Consider the following 20,716-nt stretch of genomic DNA (forward strand, 5'->3'; position numbering starts at 1 on the left):
TTTCCCTGCATGAAGCAAACGTGTGACAACCAGGCCGACACCAATTTGATACCAGTGATCAAAAAATATAAAATCATCAAAAAGTTGCCCGAACTATAATTAAGCATATCTTAAGCTTTAATTAAGTCATAATTAAGCTAGTAGTCTTGGCAGTTGGGGATTTTTTACTCGAATGCTGCTATTGATTAATCATAATTAGTAACTGCTAATCGGCTTCACAATTACAAAATAACTAAAAACTCAGTGCATCAACAGAAAAAGCTTCGCAATCTCAATCAGATTTGTTTTAATTTTTTTCCTTATATATTTATGTAGTGATATATGAATGCGTGAGTGTAGAGGCAAAGTCATAAAGAGATTAGGATAGTCCCAAGTCTATTAGGAATTTTTTTTTTCACGCAGAAAAGTTTAGTATTATGTTTATGATATTCAAGGTTTTCCATAGGCTCAGAGCCTCAATCCGATATTTTTTTTACTTCAATTTGTTTCGTCAAGTTTGATTTGAAATTGGTGGCTCTTATGAAATACAGGCAATCTGTTGCTTGTAAGCTTTGAGGAGAACACTATACCAGACTCAAACAATATTGATCGATTACTCACCACACGTTAGAACGATTTTTACAAAAATCAAAAGAGCGTTTTAGAGCTAAAATTTTGCCTATGCCACTGTGTGATTGTATATCATGAAGCAACTACAAAATCCCCTAGCTTCTCTCTCTCTCTCTCTCTCTCTCTCTCTCTCTCTCTCTCTCTCTCTCTCTATATATATATATATATATAAATAAATTTATGGACGAATCATAAAGATGCATGTGTTTCTTCAAAAGTAATAATGCTGCATGTGTTACTGAGCAAGCACTCACCAGCAATGCTTAGGGGATACTCAAACGAGTCAATATATTTGACTTCAAAAAGAAAGAGAACATAAAAACTAATTACAGTTTATTGATATTTTTTTCAAATTCAACTCACATTAATAACGATAATTATTGTATTGAGTTCGATATTTAGTTATGATTAACCCATTATGTGCTTAGTTCAATCTCTCTGCGTGTTAACGTCATTTTAAAATCATCATGTGAGACCTCCTCTTGCTTGGCTAACTATTCTGGTTGGAAGAGGCATCTGCTTTGGATTTAGCACTTAATCAGTCTTTTAAGTTCTTAACCTTGTTTATTCGTTGCTTTTCAGCTCTCTAAGCAAGTGGTCTACTGGTTTAGTGTACTGCATAGTATTTAGCTGCTGCACTGCATATTCCCCCCCTTATCCAAAAGCCATGTGGGTGATGGAATCATAGATTAACTCATATAAAAAGACACAATAGCTTTGCTGTTACTTTTTGACAGAAATTGCTTTCCATTCCACTCTCTATTCCACCATAAATTGATCTGGATTCAGGGTGTTGTCAAAACAAAATCCGTCTTTTGTTAAAAGAAACGTCAGATGTCTTGCACAAAGAATTTCTAAATACCGACAGTATTTGCGGTCGATAATCAGCTGTTAGATGGTTATGGAGTAGGCAAATTTTCAAATAATTAGCACAAGAAAGTGAAACATTCTATGCTTTTGTTAGAGAACATCTTCCTCTTACATAGTGCAGCACCGTGCGGCTGCAATCACACCTCAGCAGTCATCAACTCTTTTTCAGACCGTGTTATAAAGTTACAAACCACTCATATGTCGTCGTAGAGTAGGTTTTGAAATCGGACAAAACAAGATGAATACACCGCCTTAACCGACTGACCTAAACTCCCGCTTTAAGTTGCATTTCATCTCCATGACAATACAAGATTACAATGAACAATGAGGGATAAAATGCTCGGTGACTTTTCATTAGGAAGATAATTCAAAATTACATCGCGGTATCTTACTATGATGATGACCGTTACGCTTACATTATCGGTATGTTTTCAGGACAACCCTACAAAGATGACGACTCTCGATCTCCTTCTAAAGGTATGAAGGGAATTTTCCATTTCCACACCAGCTAATAAAAGAGAGACCTAAACAACAAATCACCTTACACTATGTTACAGGGACAGCGAGCTTCCATCTCCCAAGAAATCTAATGTACACAAGGAAAACTCGACTCTAGTAAAACTGTTTCGGAGGAAAAACTTTCAGGTGGACCTCTTGAATATGAACATTTCCGGAGACCATCTCGGCGAAGGACATGCAACGCTAGCCCAAGTTTTTGCCATCCCTTGCTTTGTAATTCCATGATTCTTTCCCGAAAACCTCTTCAATCATGTTGCTAGTTGGCAAGAAGTCAACCTTGTTTTTGGGGAAGGTCATATACCCAGCATCCCAGATTTTGGCATCACAAGGCTCCAAGACATATTCGTGGTCACCGCGGTTAAAACTACCCGACCAATGATTCCCGTCCTCAGGCTTCCGCTGACTCTCTTGCGAAGCAGCCACGGCTGCATCAACGGACGTGCATGAATCATCTTGGACTTCTTGATCTACCTTTTCATCCCAGGAAATCTTATCCTGAAGCTGAGGTATGGGACAGGAACTGCAGTTGTCAACCAACCCGTAGCATCTATCTAAAATTTGCTCAGGTCCCCGCCCAAACATATCCACATCAACATTATCATCACAAGTTTCATCCGTATCGTCCTCATCGAACACTTCCAAATCATCCTTCCAATTTCGATTATAACCAGGAACACGTCTACCTTCAGGAGACTCAACCACCGAGTCCTCATCCTCTGTCACAGATGGTTGATTGTCACCGTAATCATTACTCCCCTGCCATTCATCATTGTCACTATCAATATTCATTGGGTCATACCTGTTCTGCTCCGCCCTCTTCCTAAGCATAAAGACATTGAAATAGTAACTGACAATCTCCTTTTTCGTCCTGGAGGGGAAGACAGTTGAAAGTTTGTCCCAGAAATTCTTGCCCAAAGATGTTGGAGTTGAGAAGACAACCCGGTGGAATAGTTGTTCCTCCTCTTCACTCCAAGTTTGTGCCACTTGCTCTCCCATGTCATTAAATCCTAGCTCCTCAAATCTCTTTGGCCCGATGGTCTTTACAAGTTTCTCTCTTGCTTCCAAAATGTGCTGCCTGACACATCTAACAGACTCTCCATCTTCACAGCTGCAATCAATTCTGCCCTTTCCAACTATGCAACCCGTGTCGGTAAATAACTCAGTATCAGAATCAGGCACTGGAATTACACAAGTCCCCATTAGTCGTTTCTCATCCTCAAGGTCAAAATTATTATGGGCTCCTTGTGCACCCCACAGTGGAACATCAGCTTGATGCTCTGGTCCAATGGAGGCAGACTTCCGAGGAGGGTGATCCAAAAGAACAGAATAAATATCCTCAAATTGAGTCAAGGTCCTTATTGAACGTTCATGATTGAAGTACTCAGGGAAAAAGGACCCATGAAATAATGCTTCAAACAAAGAATCTTCTCCACTAGTGCTGCTAGTGGCCCATGAGGATATGGTAAAGCTTCTAGATGCACTGGTTTCAACATCCTCACTGCCTTTTGGAAGACCAGAAAATTTGTCATCAGAAATCTCCTCTTCACTTCTACTTTTGTCTTTTGCACATCCATTCTCTACCAATCAAACATCAAACTTTTTTCAAGAGTTCAAACCAAAAAGTAAACGGGAAACAGCAGAATCGCATTAGGCTGTTTTAATGTGACCAAATTAGTTATGGACAAAATTGAGAGCGAAGTGAAAAATGATTTGACTGAGTTTGACATTTAAAAATCCGTCGAATTAGAAAAAGTCAAGAACATTGACAGGGCTGGACAAGGTGGACTCAGATACAGACACATTCAGACTATCCGACACATGCACAAACGAGAAAACATGCAAACAATTTTATCCCTCTTCCAGAGGTTCCACATAATACTTTTTAGAAATCACAGACCCTCACCTAAAGTCTCTGGTTCCTCGGAAACATCTCCAGGAAAAACAGATTCTGAGAAAGAAACTAGCTCTTTATTATGTCCCACTTGTCTTGGGTGCTTGAAAGAAACAAATATTTCCTCATCATCAAGTGATCGTTTCTGCACCATATTAAACTGCACAAAAGAAATAACAAACGCTTAGATCAAATCATAAAATGCAAAAGAAATGCCTAAAAGCATTTTACACCTACGCTTCTACGTATCCAGAGGGAAGCACCAGGAGACATTTTTATACAGATATACACCTAAAATTAATCAAGCACAAATGGTCTTCCAACAATTCCATGATTCTATCACTCGGATAGCAGAGGCGGTGCACCACAACACAAGTTTCATTACAATGAAAAAAAGCAGGACCTCATCCACAAGTTCATGTCATATCAACTTGCTTCGACTCACATAAACGCATCTTTAACAGTTTAAAGCAACTAAATTAAGCACTTCCGACACAAAGCAAACACAAACAGATACCTCAAACACGGACATTTCCAGCTAAAAATGGTTACTTCTGAAAGTCATTTATTTCCCAATCAATGACACTATAGTTCCCTCTGTCAGTTAATGTCTTAATGTGACAACGTTACACCATATGACTACAAGTCCATCAAAATTTTGACTTTCCATAAGAAAATTACAACTATAATTGATATACTTAAAGGGCGTTGTGGGCCCAATTATGTAAAGACCCTCCACATAAAAGAGACATCAATGATAGTAAAGGAGGGCAATTTAGTAAATATGACCTGCTGCTTTATTTCTAATCAAAGGGTGCCCCTTTTAGCGAAAAAACAGGGTGCCCATATCACATCACAAAATTGAGCAAGAAAAAATGAGCTTTTTAATTTATTTAGCATGCAAAAGCTAATAATTTCATCATAAATAAACAAAAGAACTCGGTTTATACCTCAGAAAAAAGTCTTCGAGATATGAAGCAGATCGCTGAATTGGAAGATAGGAGCTTTTGATTTGACGCACCCAAAGGGAAAAACCGAGCTTAATCGAATCAACCTGACTCTTCCCCTACCTAATTTAACTAAACCACGAAAAGCCCCAAATTATTGAAGACCCTAACCCTAGATCTTGAATTCTGTACGAAATCCCAGAAATTGTACCCAGATCTACCAACAAATACAGCTGATGAGCTATAAAGGAACCTCAAAGGTTTGTAGATATACGGATCAAAACCCAGAAATCAAAAAAACCTAAACGCGAAAAGAATTCAAAATAATTTACAAAATCGGAAGAAATTTACAGCGGAAGGCGAAAAAATTGCTAATCCGATAAACGTTTTGTCAGATCTACAAACGAAGAAGAAGATCGAATATTTTCTGAAACCCTAACCCTAGAATCGGATTGGGAACACGGCTGAAGACAAAACTGGGATCGATCGAGAGCCGAGAGGACGAATTGATCGAATCTGAAATCAATTTCAGGATCGGGACAAAAAACGGAGATGGAATCGAGGCGAAGAAATGATCGAGATCGACAAAAGAGGCGGCGATTGAAGAAAAGGGGCGACGTAGGGTTCGGCTTTTTTGTAAGTGGCTTGTCCGAGAAAGGAAATACCGAAAAGAGACAAGTATGGGATCGTAATTACGGAGAATACCCTCGCAGTGCTGGAAGGGAGTAGTGATAGGGATGAGGTATATGAAGGGTCGCGCGGTGATCTGGATTTTTATAACCGCCTCTGGGTGAGTGACACGTGGCGTGTTGTTAGAGGAAAGTGGCATGTGGACAGCTAAGCTGGAGATTTGTCTCTTACTTTTTTGGGTTGCAAAATTGGGTGGATTTGATTGGTGGTTTGAATGCAATTTCTTAAAGTGACCCAAGAACTTTTGCTTTTCAATTAAATTAATACAATTATGGTAAGGAATGTGTTGTGATTTTGTCTTTTAGAAAAAAAAAAGGGACGCTTGAAATTTAAATACAAGATTATGTTTGAGATTCTAGTTGATTAATTGTGGATTTTATGTCACCATTCACACAAATGTTCAAACATGGTTTGTTCACGTGATTAGCTGGTCTAACGGCACACAGTTTTCACTTTGTTCGACTTATGATGATATTAGGATGATTGTAGTGAGATTGATACCAAGTTTTTGATTTTTGCGGTTTTGTTAAGAATGAATCCTACGAACCTTTCATTGACTTATAAGTAAGTTGAGATAATAGCCATATAACTAATTGGTTTTATGGTAAAACCTCAACTTTGTTCATGATATTTGAGCAGGTTATCCCAACTATAGGGCCAAACAATCGCGCTCCACATCAATCCGTTGTGTTCTCCATGTGTTAGACATGAAATTTGTCTTATTTTTTCGTTTTTTTGTTCAACAAAAATCCAACAAAAGACCAAATTTGTTTTTATCTATTTTGCCTAAAATGTAGGCTTCTATTTGCCGGTAGTTTTTTTTCGTAAATTTGCAGATGGAGCTTTACAGCAATAGTGGAAAGCATGATGCCTATATACTCTTGTTGCAGATTTGATCATCACCGATCCCCACCTAAAAATTTAACCTACTAACACCATCATTTGTAAAAAGTAAAAAATAAAAAAATTTAGATTCATCAAAATACACTTTCATTAAATGGAATCAATAGTGTAAATATATCGATGTATTAAAAATAAAAAAGAAATTGGATTCGATGTTCTCATTATATTCACTTTTCCATGTTGTATCAACATATGTAACATTTTACAGTTCAAATGTGTAAGTGTAACGAAACCACTTCACATACAAACCTGCCAAAGACTGTCAAGCACTGAAGAAAATAGTATCGAAGTGTACACCGCAACGGAATCGAAGTTTGGATACGTTTTATTTTGCATCTGACAAGAGTGATCATAAATAACAAGGTCGCCCCAACGTTGTCCATCCGAAGCTACAGGAATTGCTCATCCGAATTTACAGCAGCAAAGAAACCACCCTGCATTCGCATTTGAATGGATTTGACTCTCGTTAGCAACTGTCATCCGATCGGTTAAAAGTTGAATGCAAGTCGTTATAGTAAGCAAGATGAAATATGTAGAATGGACGTGCAAAATTATAAACGCAAAACTACATGAAACGAGGTCTCGAAGTTGGGGAAGTCGAAGATTAACAGACATGAAAATCTCGTTTCTCAACACAAAACGATAAATTTGTTTTAAGATAGCACCTGATAGGTAGTTTTTTCCCATCAATTAGGCATAGCGGACAGCTATCACATGAACAACATAATGAGGACAGTAAAAGCTTAATGTGTAGAGGGGAATGATGAGCAATTGAGCTTGAATAAGCTTATTTTATTTGAAAAGTGTCAATTTTTATTTAAAAAATCAGCATAGTAAGCAAAACCCGAAGAGCAGTAATGAGAGGGCCACAACCAAGAATCTAAACCCGCCCAACAAATAACTCCTCTCGTTTTGCTCGTATAAATAATAGAAATTCATTGAGATTTGGGAGCAGAACTTACTGTTTCAGGAATGTCATTGCCATACGCTCAAAGATCAACACCCTCGTCAAGGCCTTTCGAACTGATCATCACATTTGAGTCAATTTGTTTGTCGAACTTCTTCTTCCTCCTCGCTTCAAACTCTTGGAATCCTTCCATCTAGATTTTTATCACATGGCAAATGTTCAAATATATTGCTGAAGAAAACGGGATTGAAGTAAAACACTATATGGAAAAACGTGGCATACCTGCTGAAACTGATCCATGGAAATAGGGTTTCCATGAAGGGAAATATTCTGCAGCGCTTTACAGTCCTTCAACAGATTAGTGGGTATCTGTCAAACAAGGAATACTCCAACCTGTCATTCTTCTGATTAGTTAAGAAAGTCAAACGAAACTTGTGATTAGTAAAAACTATACCTGCTTCACACTATTATTGTCCAAGCAAAGTGACTTTACGTGGGTAAGGTTGCAAACTGATTCAGGAAGTTCTTCAATTGAATTATCTGAAAAGCAATCCAGAATCATGAAGCTGTCAGTGGTATGATAAACTTTACAGCCATATAACCACATAGAGAAGGAAAACAGTCGCATATAAAACAGACATCGGTTACATACCATTTGCTTGTAATTCTTCCAGAGAGAAGCAACTTCCGATGGATTCAGGAAGAGACTTTAATTTGTTCTTTGATAAATTTAAAAGCTTTAACTGCATCAAACAATCCATTTTTAGATCGTGGACTTTCACAAGGAATGCTAAATGTTTGATGTTCAAAAAATGTAAAAGCGGAATTCAGATTCTCATTAATGCATTTTCCAATGTTTTCGCTAATTCCAAATTCCAAAATCTAAATGCTATTGATAATTAACTAAGACATAAAGCAAAACAGACAATCAGGTGGAAAATCTCAAAGCACTTACATTCCGCAAGCTTCCAATAGTCTCAGGCAAAGACTCTAATGAATTCCCAGAGATAGATAACTGCTCAAGTCTCACCAACTGTCCCACTAGAAATAGGAAACGTACATCTTGTTAGTTAGATGTCCCATGATGAAGTATTTGAAAGAAACAACAGTCCCATCCAGTTGATGAAAAAATGGTCCCATACAATATCTTACTTAGAGAAGAAAATTACATTCATCAGGCAATGTAGTAACTCGATTTCCATCAAGAGTCATAACTTTTAGGGACACTAGTTTTGCCAGATTTATCGGCAGTCGGTCAATGAGGTTATAAGCTAATATCTGAAAAATAGAGCAAATGGAATTCAACCGTCAACTGATCATCTGAATGTATGATAGAACAATGTATATTTATATTAAACAAATTGGCTCGCGTAGGGATTACTTAATTTGTGCAAACTAGTTTAGCTATTTGTTTATAAAAATAAAATAAAAAGCTTAATGGTTTCTTGTGGAAAAACAACTTTTTATTTTCATATATTTTGAATTGAATAATCTATGCAGTTCATTCACAAATCTGAAAGCACAGAATCCCACCCAACAGTCAGCTCGGGATAGTAACCTTCAATAAAAGGACCACCATTTTCATCAAAAAAATTTGTGCACTATCTATTTATCCTTATCTGTTCAATAGAGATGGTAAAAGTTGAAGTCTTAAAATATTTATATACGACAAATTGCTCGTAGAGCATGAATTTAGGAATGAGAGAAACAGTATATGTACAAAAGACAAAAATACATGATTCTTACCAGTCGCTGCAGGTTTACTAATTTGCTGATATCCACAGGAATGTCAACTGCACGGAGAATAAGAGAAGTAAACTAGATGTTCAAGTATGCCTAAGTTCTGAAAATATCGAAACCTTTGACACCAAGCCATGAGAAAAAAACCATTATCGTTAAGGTTAATTCTGAAGCTTTTTGTTAAAGATAGTTAAGCGGAAATCAGATGCCTTCTAGAAAAGACTGCATCGTAAAAGTACTTAATCATGCCTCACGGAGAAGAGAATATTACCTATTTTATTGTGTGTTAGATCAAGAGTACGTATGGACCTGTCCAGGTCAAGAACTTCATCTGGAAATGTCTGTTCCAGAGAAAGTAACCAATCAGTACATTGCATTGAACACACGCACACACATGAAAGGAGCCAAAGCACCAGCTCTGCATTGCTTTGTGTTTATTGTCTAAAATGCGTAGATCGAACCCGAAACTAGGCGTTTATGCACGATGCAGTATATATCACATTGTCAAATAACTCTCTGACTCGCTAAACCGAAAGACTAAAGAGAAACCATGTCAGACACTTCAACTGAATACAACAACAACACAAATAGAAAACATCTCCATGTAAACTTGGAGCTCTCTTTCGACTTCAATCAACATTCGAACAAGAACATATTCGAAACACCTCAATCAACAGCACCCCACACAAAAAGATTTGAACTTTATCGCAATTTCCGCATTCAATTTGTAATCACAAAACCACAATTGGAAAAGGCAAATTATCAAATGAAGCAACTTCATCAAAATTAATCAATTCACTCCACCCACCTCCCCAACATTTCACACCGAAGTATTCAAATTACAACAATTATTAAAAAAAAAAAAAAAAACCACAAATTCAAGCACGCATCCCAATAATACAACCAATATACGCGCGCGCGCACACCCACACACACACACACACACATATATATATATATATATAGGCAGAAATTGAGAGAGAAATTGCCTTCAATTTGGAATCACGGAGGCCAACAATGCCGGTGGTTCGCCACCGGGCGGCCCGACTTGCTTTCGAATCCACGTTTCTGCTTGTATTGCAACCCATCTCGTCACCACCAAATTAATCTCACAAAAATTTAATAAAAAAACAACAAAATTTCAATAAATTGATTTGTATATAAATATATATATATATATATGTATATAAATTCTTAGGTTTCCCCTCTGCACGGAGAGATATGAGATTTGTGCAGAGAGGTTTAGGTGGGGGTCAAGCTCCCGAAAGCTCCGAAGCTATGGAGGCCAAGAAGATGAAGTCGTCATTTTCAACGACTTGTTGTACCTTTTTCTGGCACCGAAAAGACCGCGTCTTTTTCCCACGTGGCTTACGCTTATTGGGTTTTCCATGGGTTAGTGTGGTTGTTACTACAGTTGATCAAGACTTTTGATTAATGATAAAATGGAATTTAATAATTTAATTTTGTTCTTTGGAATTTTTGGCGCTTTTGAGGCGGACTTCGCGCAAGTTTTTAAACGGGCGTTCGGATCAAGCTTTTCGGGTCGGCCCAAATTTGGATCATGGGCTTGGACTAAAATATGCAAATAAGCGTTAATTCCTTCTTACAGGAACAATTTCAACTCAAGTGTTTTAAAAATTTAAAAATAGTTTCGCAAAAAATGTTTTCAATTAATTTAAAAATATTTCAAATGAGTCAGAAACATTTACATTGAAGGTCGAAGAAGATTTGGCCGACTCACAAAATTCATTAGATATTATAATTTAGTATCGAACTCGTAGACAAATCAGGGAAAGTTGAATGAAAGTTAAACAACAAAGAGGTCCAAGGCCCGTCTTATATAAAACGCCACGGGTTTGTAATTTCGGACTTTCTTTCTACCCCGACCCGACTTCTTAAAAGCCTGCACTTTTCTCTTCTCTCTCTTCCTGTCGCGGGCGTGACAGTGTTTTGAACGCTCGGCGAACAGTACAGCTCCGCCGTTTGCAGTGGCGTCGAAAGCCACCGCAACCTCCACACCGTCCTGATATTCCTTCACGTGCGAATCCCCGCATAGCCTTCTTATATAAAGTCCATCCCTTTCCCTGCCAAGCAAACAAACGCCGGAAATTATTTGTTTAAATCGTGAGTTCTCTCGATTAATTCAAGTAGCCTAGCAGGAAGCAGTAGTTAGGGTTCCAATGTGATCCTGTTTTTTTTAAATTTACAATAATTGCATTAAAATTTAATTGCTTTTTAGCTTAAGCATAAAAATTTTGAATTCTCTTGAATTGGTGTTAAATTGATTTAGCTCAAATGTCATGCTCTAATTTTCGACTTTTTCCCGAATTTAATGTTTCGCCGTTGTTTTGTGTTCGTGTATATCAAGAAAGATTGTGTTGTCCAATGCAGTAAAAATGGGAAGCGAGAGTAATCTGAAGACGTTGGTACCCGATAAGCTAATGACGTTGCTCGGATACTCGGCCGCCCTTGTTGTTCAGTACGTTATCGGAATAAGTTAGTTGTTCTTAGTCCTTGTCCACCTTACTGGTTAAGTTGCTTTCGATTTTGTTAATTTCAAACGGATGATAGCAGCATTGTATGCAATTTGATTTGACTAATGGAAAATACAAGCAAAATCACCAGCTGATGTGGTAGCAAGCTTGTGGAATATGGCTTGTCTTCATCAGCTGAAACAAGTGCATTTGCTGAAGACATCCTTTCTAGAGTGCCCCGTAAAGAATCTGGTTTGAACGTGAGTTCTTGTTCTTAATCAAATGAATGTACAGACTCAGGATTTTTTACCCCAGTTTTATCCGTTGATGAAATCATGCATTTCCTGACTGTACTATTCTTTATTATGTATATATAAGCATATCAGAAACAAGAGAGGGAAGCTGCGATGTTGGTCAGGAAGCAGAAGACATATGCTCTTTTGGATTCCGATGATGACGACGACAATGATGGAGGTAGATCATCTGTTCCTGTTGTTTCAGAGTCAAGGAAACCAGATTCCCATAAGAAGCGGTTTAGGAAGAATATTTTGAGTCAAGAAGATGACAATGATGAGGTTAAGCCTTTGAACTTTTGTAATATAGTATTCTGTTTTTGTTTCTCAGGGTATTTGCTGTTTTAACGTAGTGCAATGCTGCAGCTGATTGCACAAGAGGAGAAAAGAGAAGAGGTTTTCTTCTTTTATTTATATTTTTAAATTTGGCATAGATTCAGTATCGTAATTTGTCACTGTTTTAATTGAAAAACAAAGTTAAGTAATACTGCATGATGGAAGCAGAGATAAAATTGACTGAATTGTTATAGTTCTTCAATACTTTTTTAAACTCACGTTGTAGTCTGATTGATTATTTTGACATCTTTTTACCCAACAGTGTTATTTGTAGGTTCTCTCTCATATTATTATAAATCTCAGTACACTGAGTAGCAATTTTACATTCATTTTTCAGTTATAGGTTTTTCCTTGTTTTTCTCTACCAGATTTTAACATTTCCTCTATTTATAATGGCATGCAGTCAGAAGAAGAAAGATTGCGTGATCAAAGAGAGAGGAAGCAATTGGAGCATAATATAAGGGACTGAGACACAACAGCAACACGAAAGGTACAAATTTAGTTCTGAGCTGATTTTCATTTCTACTTCTTTGGTATCAAATCAGCTGGGATTGTCTCCTTGCTTTGAACCACTTCTGACACTGCTTGTTTCCTTTCTTGTCGCTAACATCTTTTTATCTCCCTTCCAACAGTTAACAGAGAGAAAGTTGTCAAAAAAGGAAGAAGGTACTACAACTTGAGGATATAATTACGTGACACATATTTGTCAAGAAATGCATATTATGTGCTTAGTAAGTGTTGCTGCAAGGGTTTCTCAAGAAGTGGGGGTCAAACTTGGGCACGAGGTATCCCAATTTCGTTGAGTTGATCTTTCTTCATTATGCTAATAAGTAATAAGTTAATAACCTGAATGGATTATAAGAAAAACTTAATGACCTGCAAAGACTTGATACTCACTCTGATTAACTGATGTTATGATGGTATGCCTATTTTGATGATATGCAGTACGTTCTGTTTACCAATTTGAAATGTTTTTTCTAGTTTCTTATCTGTTCTGAAAATTTACCCAAAACCTAGAAAAAAGCAATAGAGGTAGTGGCAATCTGACCTCTTTTAACAGCAGTGGGTGCTTTTTACAGGTTGGTTATTCCATTCGTTTTGAGGATTGCACATCCGAAACGACTGTTTGTGAGAATTCCTTGGTGAACCAGATCTGGCTAGCTACAGGTAAGCTAACCTAGTGGCATAATGATTGGATATTCGTTTTTTGGCTCTGTCTCAATGTATGTCTGCAATTGTTTCAGTGTGGTGATGGTGGACGAGGCCCATGAGCGAACGCTCTCAACTGATATTCTATTTGGATTAGTACAGGTAAGCAGTAAATCTTTCATGTTTTCTAGTCATTTCTGTAGAGTTATTTTTTTGAAGATCATTATTCATCGATGTTTGGACCAAACCATCAGTGGTCCCAATTTTTATGTGACCTTTGTGCACCTTTGTGGGTGATAACTGAGTAGTTGACCATGGTTGAAGATTTAGTTTTCTTGTCTTTGCATAATTTCACGCTTTATGGATTAACTCTAGTTATATGTGTGCCAAAATTTGAGGTCATGGTTTTGTTTTTATTTGAAAATTACTTTATAATGACCACCCTGCTGGAAGCACTTCGTAATAGACTCATAGATACCTTTGGTTTCTTCGAATATCTGATGGGTAGTGGTTTTTGTAATAGGATATTGCTCGGTTTAGACATGATCTTAAACTGCTTATTTCAAGTGCAACGCTTGATGCTGAGAAGTCACAGTGATTATTTTGATTCTGCTCCAATTTTCAAAATTCCTGGGAGACAGTATCCTGTTGAAATACATTACACGAAAACACCAGAAGCTGATTACTTAGATGCAGCAATTGTAACTGCACTTCAAATCCATGTGACACAACTGCCTGGAGATATATTGGTGTTCCTCACTGGTCAAGAAGAAATTGAGACAGCAGAAGAAATAATGAAGCACAGAACAAGGGGTCTAGGGACAAAAATTGCTGAGCTGATTACTTGTCCCATATATGCAAACCTACCAACTGAGCTGCAATCAACAATTTTTTAGCCCACACCTGAAGGGGCAAGGAAGGTTGTCCTTGCCACAAATATTACTGAAACTTCGCTTACTATTGATGGGATCAAATATGTTATTGACCCTGGATTTGCAAGATGAAGTCCTATAATCCAAGGACTGGGATGGAGTCGTTGCTAATCACTCCCACCTCAAAGGCATCAGCAATGCAGAGGGAAGGTTGATCTGGTCGAACAGGTCCTGGAAAGTGCTACCGCTTATATACTGCCTACAATTATTACAATGATTTGGACGATAACACAGTACCAGAAGTGCAGAGGACTAATCTTGCAAATGTTTTGCTTTCGCTGAAGAGCCTTGGTATTCATGACTTGTTACATTTTGATTTTATGGACCCAAACCATCTAAAGCATTGCTAAAAGCCCTGGAACTTTTATTTGCACTAAGTGCATTAAATAAGGTAGGTGAGTTGACTAAAGTTGGTCGAAGGATGGCGGAGTTTCCACTTGACCCCATGCTATCTAAGATGATAGTTGCTTCTGATAAGTACAAGTGTTCAGACAAGTTTATTTCCATTGCTGCAATGCTTTCCATTCGTAATTCAATCTTTTACCGTCCAAAGGACAAGCAAGTCCATGCGGACAATGCACGATTGAATTTTCACACAGGGAATGTAGGAGATCACATTGCATTGCTCAAGGTATTTATTGTATAGTTTTGTTTCCATATTCCCTTTAGTGAACATGTCTGATGTTCAGGCCTTTAAACCATGACTTTGGGACTTGGGGGATGGGGGATGGGAAATGGTAAAGTTCATATTTTTAACGTTTAGTTATAATGAATTGAATGAGGTTGGTACTGATTCTCATTATAAAAGATACAAGAATCGGTGAATCAGAAACAATTAATTGAGATAAATTTTTAACTGTATGTCAAGTAATATTTCAGTTGTTGTTGACTCCATTTGTTTCTGTTTTCATCTTGTAATCTTAGGTTTATAGCTCCTGGAAAGAGACCAATTACTCAACCCAGTGGTGTTACGAGAATTATATACAGGTAGATTTTGATATTTCACTGTTTCTCATTTTGATACCAGTTTGTGGTGACGTATAGTTGAGACCGATGCTTGTTAAAGCCTTGATGTATTTTTTATTTGCAACGTTGATACTAGTTTAGGCGTTTCCTGTTTCTTCTACGTACTGATTAACATCTTGCTTTGACTATATCAATTTACACTATATTGATTGAATACTGATCAACACTCCTCTTACAGGTGAGGAGCATGAAGCGTGCTAGAGATATTAGAGACCAGCTTGAGGGACTCTTGGAGAGGGTGGAGATTGAGCTGGTTTCAAATATGAGTGATAACGAGACTATAAAGAAGGCCATTACTTCTGGTAAATATGCCATTACTGTTAGCCGTAATGATTTAAAAACGAAATCCTTTTTCATTTTACATGTGTTGATTGTTGAATTAAACTGTATTGGTTGCTATTTCTATCAGGCTTCTTCCCTCATTCTGCAAAGCTTCAAAAGAATGGATCTTATAGAACAGTCAAACATCTGCAGACTGTCCATATACACCCAAGCTCAGGGCTGTCACAGGTAAGGAGGAATTGCATTGTCCTTTTTGTTGCTTTCCATATGAACTTAGTCTTTTGGATCACAATATCATCTCACTCAAGCTATGTTATATTCCTAACACATTATTCCGCATCTGAACACATGTACATGATAACAATTACTGAAAATCCCTAGGATTTTGTATAATTTGGATGACCGTTAAGGGAATTTTTATGCATCTTATTGTAATTGGACGACAGATTTCATCTGATGCATTGCTTGATTATGTATTTATTTTTATTTCTTCTCAGGTGCTTCCGAGATGGGTTATATACCATGAATTGGTACTGACGACCAAGGAATATATGAGACAGGTATCTGTCCCCTTTACCTTTCATTTGCATGATTGATATTTCGTATACGATTGCATTACAGCTAAGCCTATAAATTAAATTGCAGGTGATGGAATTAAAGCCGGAGTGGTCAGTGGAAATTGCTCCGCATTATTACCAACTGAAGAATGTTGAAGATTGTATGATCTCTCTCTCTCTCTCTCTCTCTCTCTCTCTCTCTCTCTCTCTCTACAGCCTCATTCGTATATCTGATATCATTTGATTGTTCAAATTGCTGAATTATTTTTATCAATGGTAGCTACGTCAAGGAAAATGCCTCGTGGAGAAGGGCGCGCGCAAGAAGGACCGGTGGCTTGCCGAAGCCTGTAAGTACAATTTTGTGTACTAAACTGTGTACTTTATCAAGTAGTTGACATACTAACGACTCGGGCATTTATAGAGATGGATCATTTCGTAGTCCGGGTACTTGTTTACAGGAGAATCCGAGGATGTTCTTACAGTCAGGTTACGATTTAGTTCGAGGTAGACGAGAATGTTTTGATCACATATATATACTCTCAGGAATACCAAATACAGGTTAATCTTGTATATTCTGTATCTGATATCTGTACAAGGATTGTTATTCATTCGTTGAATTTTATTTAACTTCTTAGGACGGGTTTTGCTTTTCTTTTGAAAATTTTCGGAGCTCCTCGAGAGGAGAGAAACTTACACGCAATCCGGAATGCTTGTGTGGCGGTATATCAAATCTCGAGCCTATTATACGCCTTCATGATTTAATTTTCCTGCATGACATTTTATGACTAGTTTGAAATATCGTCACTTTGCGTCCTGAGTGGATCTGTGTATGCAAGTTGTTTTCTCTTTCAACGTGACCTCTGGTTTTCTACTTCTGCCTAATTGTGGTTGACCTTTGACTTTAATTTAATTAAATTCCTGCCTAAGTTAAAGGTTCCACACAAAGTTTGTTAAGGTTCCACACAATGTGTAGACTCCTGAGATTCGGCCACTTCGCCTAATACAAACAAATAGTGGTTATTAACCATCATGGGCGGTCCAATGGTTGACGAATTTTAGACTCATATTTTATAAAGCACGCTTTGACTTTGATTCTTGTATTTCACAAGACATGCTTTGAGTTCGATTTGGCGTGTGTGTATCACACAATAGTGGCTAGTAGAGATTGAAATGTCTCTGTGAGCCTTCTCTACCTTAAAAAAGTGGACTGTCATGATGATGCCACCAGTTAGTCTCTTTTTAAATAAAAAAATATATAGTGATTACTTGACAAAAAGAAGAAAATACTCGTCAACACATGCATGACTCATTCTAATATTTCCCACCGATATAGCCAGTCAACCTTCTTTAGTACAAGTAACACTCATATTTGACTAATGTTAGAATCAATCGTTCACTAAATCATCGATTTACCGATCTAATAAAATTTTCTGTTTATTCTCATAAGGACCAAAGGATACAAAAAAAAAAAAAAAAAAAAAGAGTAATAATGTCACACTGTCTGAGACAACAGGAAAGTAAAAACATGAGGTGAAAAGTAGAAATTCAAGGAATCACTTATGCTCCTGCAGCTGCAAGAAAATCTCCACATCTTATGCCACAGCAGGCATGTCCTTGAGCCAAGAATCCAACGGCTTCCCGATCGAATACACGATGAATCCGATCTCTCTCAGCTTCACAGCATCAACCACATTTCTCCCATCGAACAAAAATGCAGGCTTCTGCATGCTGTCGTAAATCTTCTTATAATCGAGTGTCTTGAACTCGTCCCACTCGGTGAGAATGCAGATCCCATGAGCGCCCTTTGCTGCCTCGTAAGCGTCCCAAGCGACGCTCACTTCCTTGGCCACGGCAGGGCTCATTGGCTGCAGATGAATTGGATGGTCCCAATCAAACTTTTTCATCGAAAGATCCCTCCGAATCTGTTCCTCGGTAACCTGCAGATCATATATGCTCAAGTGCGCCTTGTCCCCCAACAGCCCGTTGCAAACATCAATGGCAGGGGTCTCCCTTGTGTCCCCGGTGTCTTTCTTGAATGCGAATCCAAGAATCGCAATCTTTTTACCTGAAACAGTGTTGAACATCGAAGAGACAACCCTGTTCACGAAGCGGCTCTTTTGGTAGTCGTTCACCTGGATCACTTGTTTCCAGTAGTCTGCAACTTCAGGAAGGCCATTGCATTCGCAGATATAGACCAAGTTGAGAATGTCCTTCTGAAAGCAAGACCCGCCAAATCCAACGCTGGCATTGAGAAATTTCGGTCCAATTCTGGTGTCCTTGCCAACAGCATGGGAAACTTCTGAGATATTTGCTCCGGTGGCCTCACAGAGAGCTGACATTGCATTCACAGACGAGATCCTCTGTGCCAGGAAGGCATTCGCGGCGAGCTTTGATAGCTCAGCTGACCACAGATTGGTTGTTATGATTCTGTCTTCCGGAACCCAATTCGCGTACACTGCCTTCAATGCCTGGATTGCCTTCTGGCCATCCGGGGTTTCCCTCCCTCCAATCAACACGCGGTCGGGCTTGAAAAGATCCTCAATCGCTGTCCCCTCGGCAAGAAACTCCGGGTTGGAGAGAATCTGGTACTTTATTCCCTTGCTATTATGTCTCAAAATCTTTTCAATCGCCTCGGCGGTTTTCACTGGCACAGTTGATTTCTCAACAACAATCTTGTCGGATTTTGAAACATCAGCGATCATTCGAGCTGCGCTTTCCCAGTATGTCAAGTCAGCAGCCTTGCCGGCTCCAAGACCCCTGGTTTTCGTTGGGGTGTTAACTGAAACGAAGATAATGTCCGCCTCCGCGACATGCTTTTCGACAGCAGTGCTGAAGAAGAGGTTCTTTCCTCTGCATTGCTTCACAGTCGCATCAAGTCCTGGCTCATAAATGGGGAGCTGGTCGCTGTTCCAGGCCGCGATTCGGGGCACGGAGATGTCTACCACCGCCACTTCGATGGCAGGGCACTTCAGGGCAATCACTGCCATTGTTGGACCCCCAACATAGCCAGCTCCAATGCAGCAGATCTTCACCATTTTTTTCTTCTGTTAAAAGCATGAAACAAAGCAATCTGTCAAGAGAAAATAATGGGCGGCTTCCTCTACAAGAACAAGATTTATACTTTATACACTGGAAAATCAACAACAATTTGCTCCACCACTTTAGTTTCTTGACAAGGCGATATTATAAACTACTCTTTAAGGGGAGACAATTTGAACTTGGGTTCAATTGGATGGGACATATTACCTTGGTCAATTGACATAACATAGGTATGCAAGATCTAATCTATAATTTGAAAAAATTGGACAAAATCAAGAAAATAGGCAAATGGCCGTGGTGGAAAGAAATAATGTCTATGTACCTTGGTGTTGGTGCAGGTTCGATCCCCATCAATCCCCTCTCACCTTATATTTACCAATTTAATCCACTAACGCTACTAAATCTAGAAAATAAAAGAAAAGTATCCACAATTATAAGATGCCCAACTTTCTAGAAAAAGCAAGATGGTAATAAAGAATGCGATACTCTAAACTACTCTAAATTACATGTTCGGAGACTCAAACTCAGACGCAAAGGATGGACACACTACCTTGGCCAACTACCTAATAAGATTTAACATTTAATTTGGCAAAACTTGACCAAATCTAGACAATGAAAGAACAGTGTCCACAATTTTTACATGACAAACTTGCTCAAAACTTTCTACCATGCCAGAAAATTGTCATCAGTTGAGCATTTAAACATGCAAGAAAATGATGAAATACTTTAACCTAATTTACACAAGAAACCATGGCATTACCTTGATAAGATTTCTGTAGCCTCAAAAATTGAAGCAAGAAATAAAGAGGAGAGAGAGAGAGAGAGAGAGAGAGAAAGAGAGAGAGAGAGAGAACACAAACTACTGCAGGAAAGAAAGAGAGGAAAGAGGTGCCTAAATACCCAAAAGCACTTGTGAGATCTGCACCAATTATGTTACTTTTCACAAACCAAAGCAAAGTCAGATTAATGGAAAAGCTGGAACGGAGCATTCAACACGTTTACAGACACCATCAGTAACAAACAAGGGAAATTCAGCCCCCCCTTTTTTCCCCTCTTTCAACTCAACGAAAACTGCTTATCGAAAAAGCAGATTTCCAAGAGTACCCATGTCATTAGAACTCAGATAAAAATTAAGTCAATTGAAGAAAAAAAAAAACAGTTTTCTGGCATAAAAACAAGGGTTGGAATCAAAGGGTCTGACCAAACAGAACCCATAGAGTAAGACTGCAACTGCGTTACAAATGGGTGATCAGAGTAAAAGCTGGACTCTACGCGTCATTGGTTCATGTGCCACCATACCAACATTAAACCCATTCGCCCACGAGAAATATGTACAAGTTACAAACTTTTAATTGAAGGGATGTGATTTTCACTGAAAGAATGTGATTTCCATTGTTTCTCATTTTTCAGCACATTGTTTTTAGGTAGGGTTATCCACCCACACATTTTTACTTTGGGACGAATAAATTGTCAAAAATTAGTAAGGGTTCATGAGAAATAAAATTGAGTTTGAATAGCATTATTCTTGTATTTATCTTATTTGTAAAACTTG

The 20,716-nt window shown here is 38.2% G+C and overlaps 3 protein-coding genes and 1 pseudogene across 5 annotated transcripts; 1 reads left to right on the forward strand and 3 right to left on the reverse strand.

Moving 5' to 3' along the window:
- Nucleotides 1-1,811: 1,811 nt before the first annotated feature.
- Nucleotides 1,812-5,537, reverse strand: LOC137712730 (uncharacterized). Its single transcript, XM_068451873.1, has 3 exons — nucleotides 4,840-5,537; nucleotides 3,902-4,049; nucleotides 1,812-3,575 (listed from the first exon to the last, which is right to left on the reverse strand). The coding sequence occupies exons 2-3, from the start codon at nucleotides 4,041-4,043 to the stop codon at nucleotides 2,182-2,184; spliced, it is 1,536 nt and encodes a 511-aa protein (XP_068307974.1). The 5' UTR covers nucleotides 4,044-4,049; nucleotides 4,840-5,537; the 3' UTR covers nucleotides 1,812-2,181.
- Nucleotides 5,538-6,533: 996 nt separating this feature from the next.
- On the reverse strand, nucleotides 6,534-10,369 carry LOC137713505 (plant intracellular Ras-group-related LRR protein 7). Its single transcript, XM_068452807.1, has 10 exons — nucleotides 10,066-10,369; nucleotides 9,348-9,417; nucleotides 9,083-9,129; nucleotides 8,506-8,614; nucleotides 8,292-8,377; nucleotides 7,989-8,079; nucleotides 7,791-7,876; nucleotides 7,619-7,705; nucleotides 7,392-7,529; nucleotides 6,534-6,863 (listed from the first exon to the last, which is right to left on the reverse strand). Exons 1-9 carry the CDS (start codon nucleotides 10,162-10,164, stop codon nucleotides 7,419-7,421), a joined length of 786 nt encoding a protein of 261 aa, XP_068308908.1. The 5' UTR covers nucleotides 10,165-10,369; the 3' UTR covers nucleotides 6,534-6,863; nucleotides 7,392-7,418.
- A 1,103-nt stretch (nucleotides 10,370-11,472) lies between these two features.
- LOC137712399 (pre-mRNA-splicing factor ATP-dependent RNA helicase DEAH1-like) lies at nucleotides 11,473-16,762 on the forward strand (annotated as a pseudogene).
- Nucleotides 16,763-17,563: 801 nt separating this feature from the next.
- Nucleotides 17,564-20,421, reverse strand: LOC137713691 (UDP-glucose 6-dehydrogenase 5-like). 3 transcript variants are annotated; one of them, XM_068453026.1, is made up of 3 exons: nucleotides 20,065-20,421; nucleotide 19,710; nucleotides 17,564-19,169 (listed from the first exon to the last, which is right to left on the reverse strand). In XM_068453026.1, the coding sequence occupies exons 1-3, from the start codon at nucleotides 20,151-20,153 to the stop codon at nucleotides 17,718-17,720; spliced, it is 1,542 nt and encodes a 513-aa protein (XP_068309127.1). In that variant the 5' UTR covers nucleotides 20,154-20,421; the 3' UTR covers nucleotides 17,564-17,717. The 3 variants fall into 3 exon arrangements, with proteins under 3 accessions (XP_068309127.1, XP_068309125.1, XP_068309126.1); XM_068453024.1 differs by lacking the exon at nucleotide 19,710 and having other exon boundaries at nucleotides 20,065-20,418; XM_068453025.1 differs by lacking the exons at nucleotide 19,710; nucleotides 20,065-20,421 and adding an exon at nucleotides 19,925-20,019.
- Between the last annotated feature and the right edge of the window lie 295 nt (nucleotides 20,422-20,716).

This window comes from Pyrus communis, chromosome 13 (assembly GCF_963583255.1).
Source record: "Pyrus communis chromosome 13, drPyrComm1.1, whole genome shotgun sequence".
NCBI classification, from domain to species: domain Eukaryota; kingdom Viridiplantae; phylum Streptophyta; class Magnoliopsida; order Rosales; family Rosaceae; genus Pyrus; species Pyrus communis.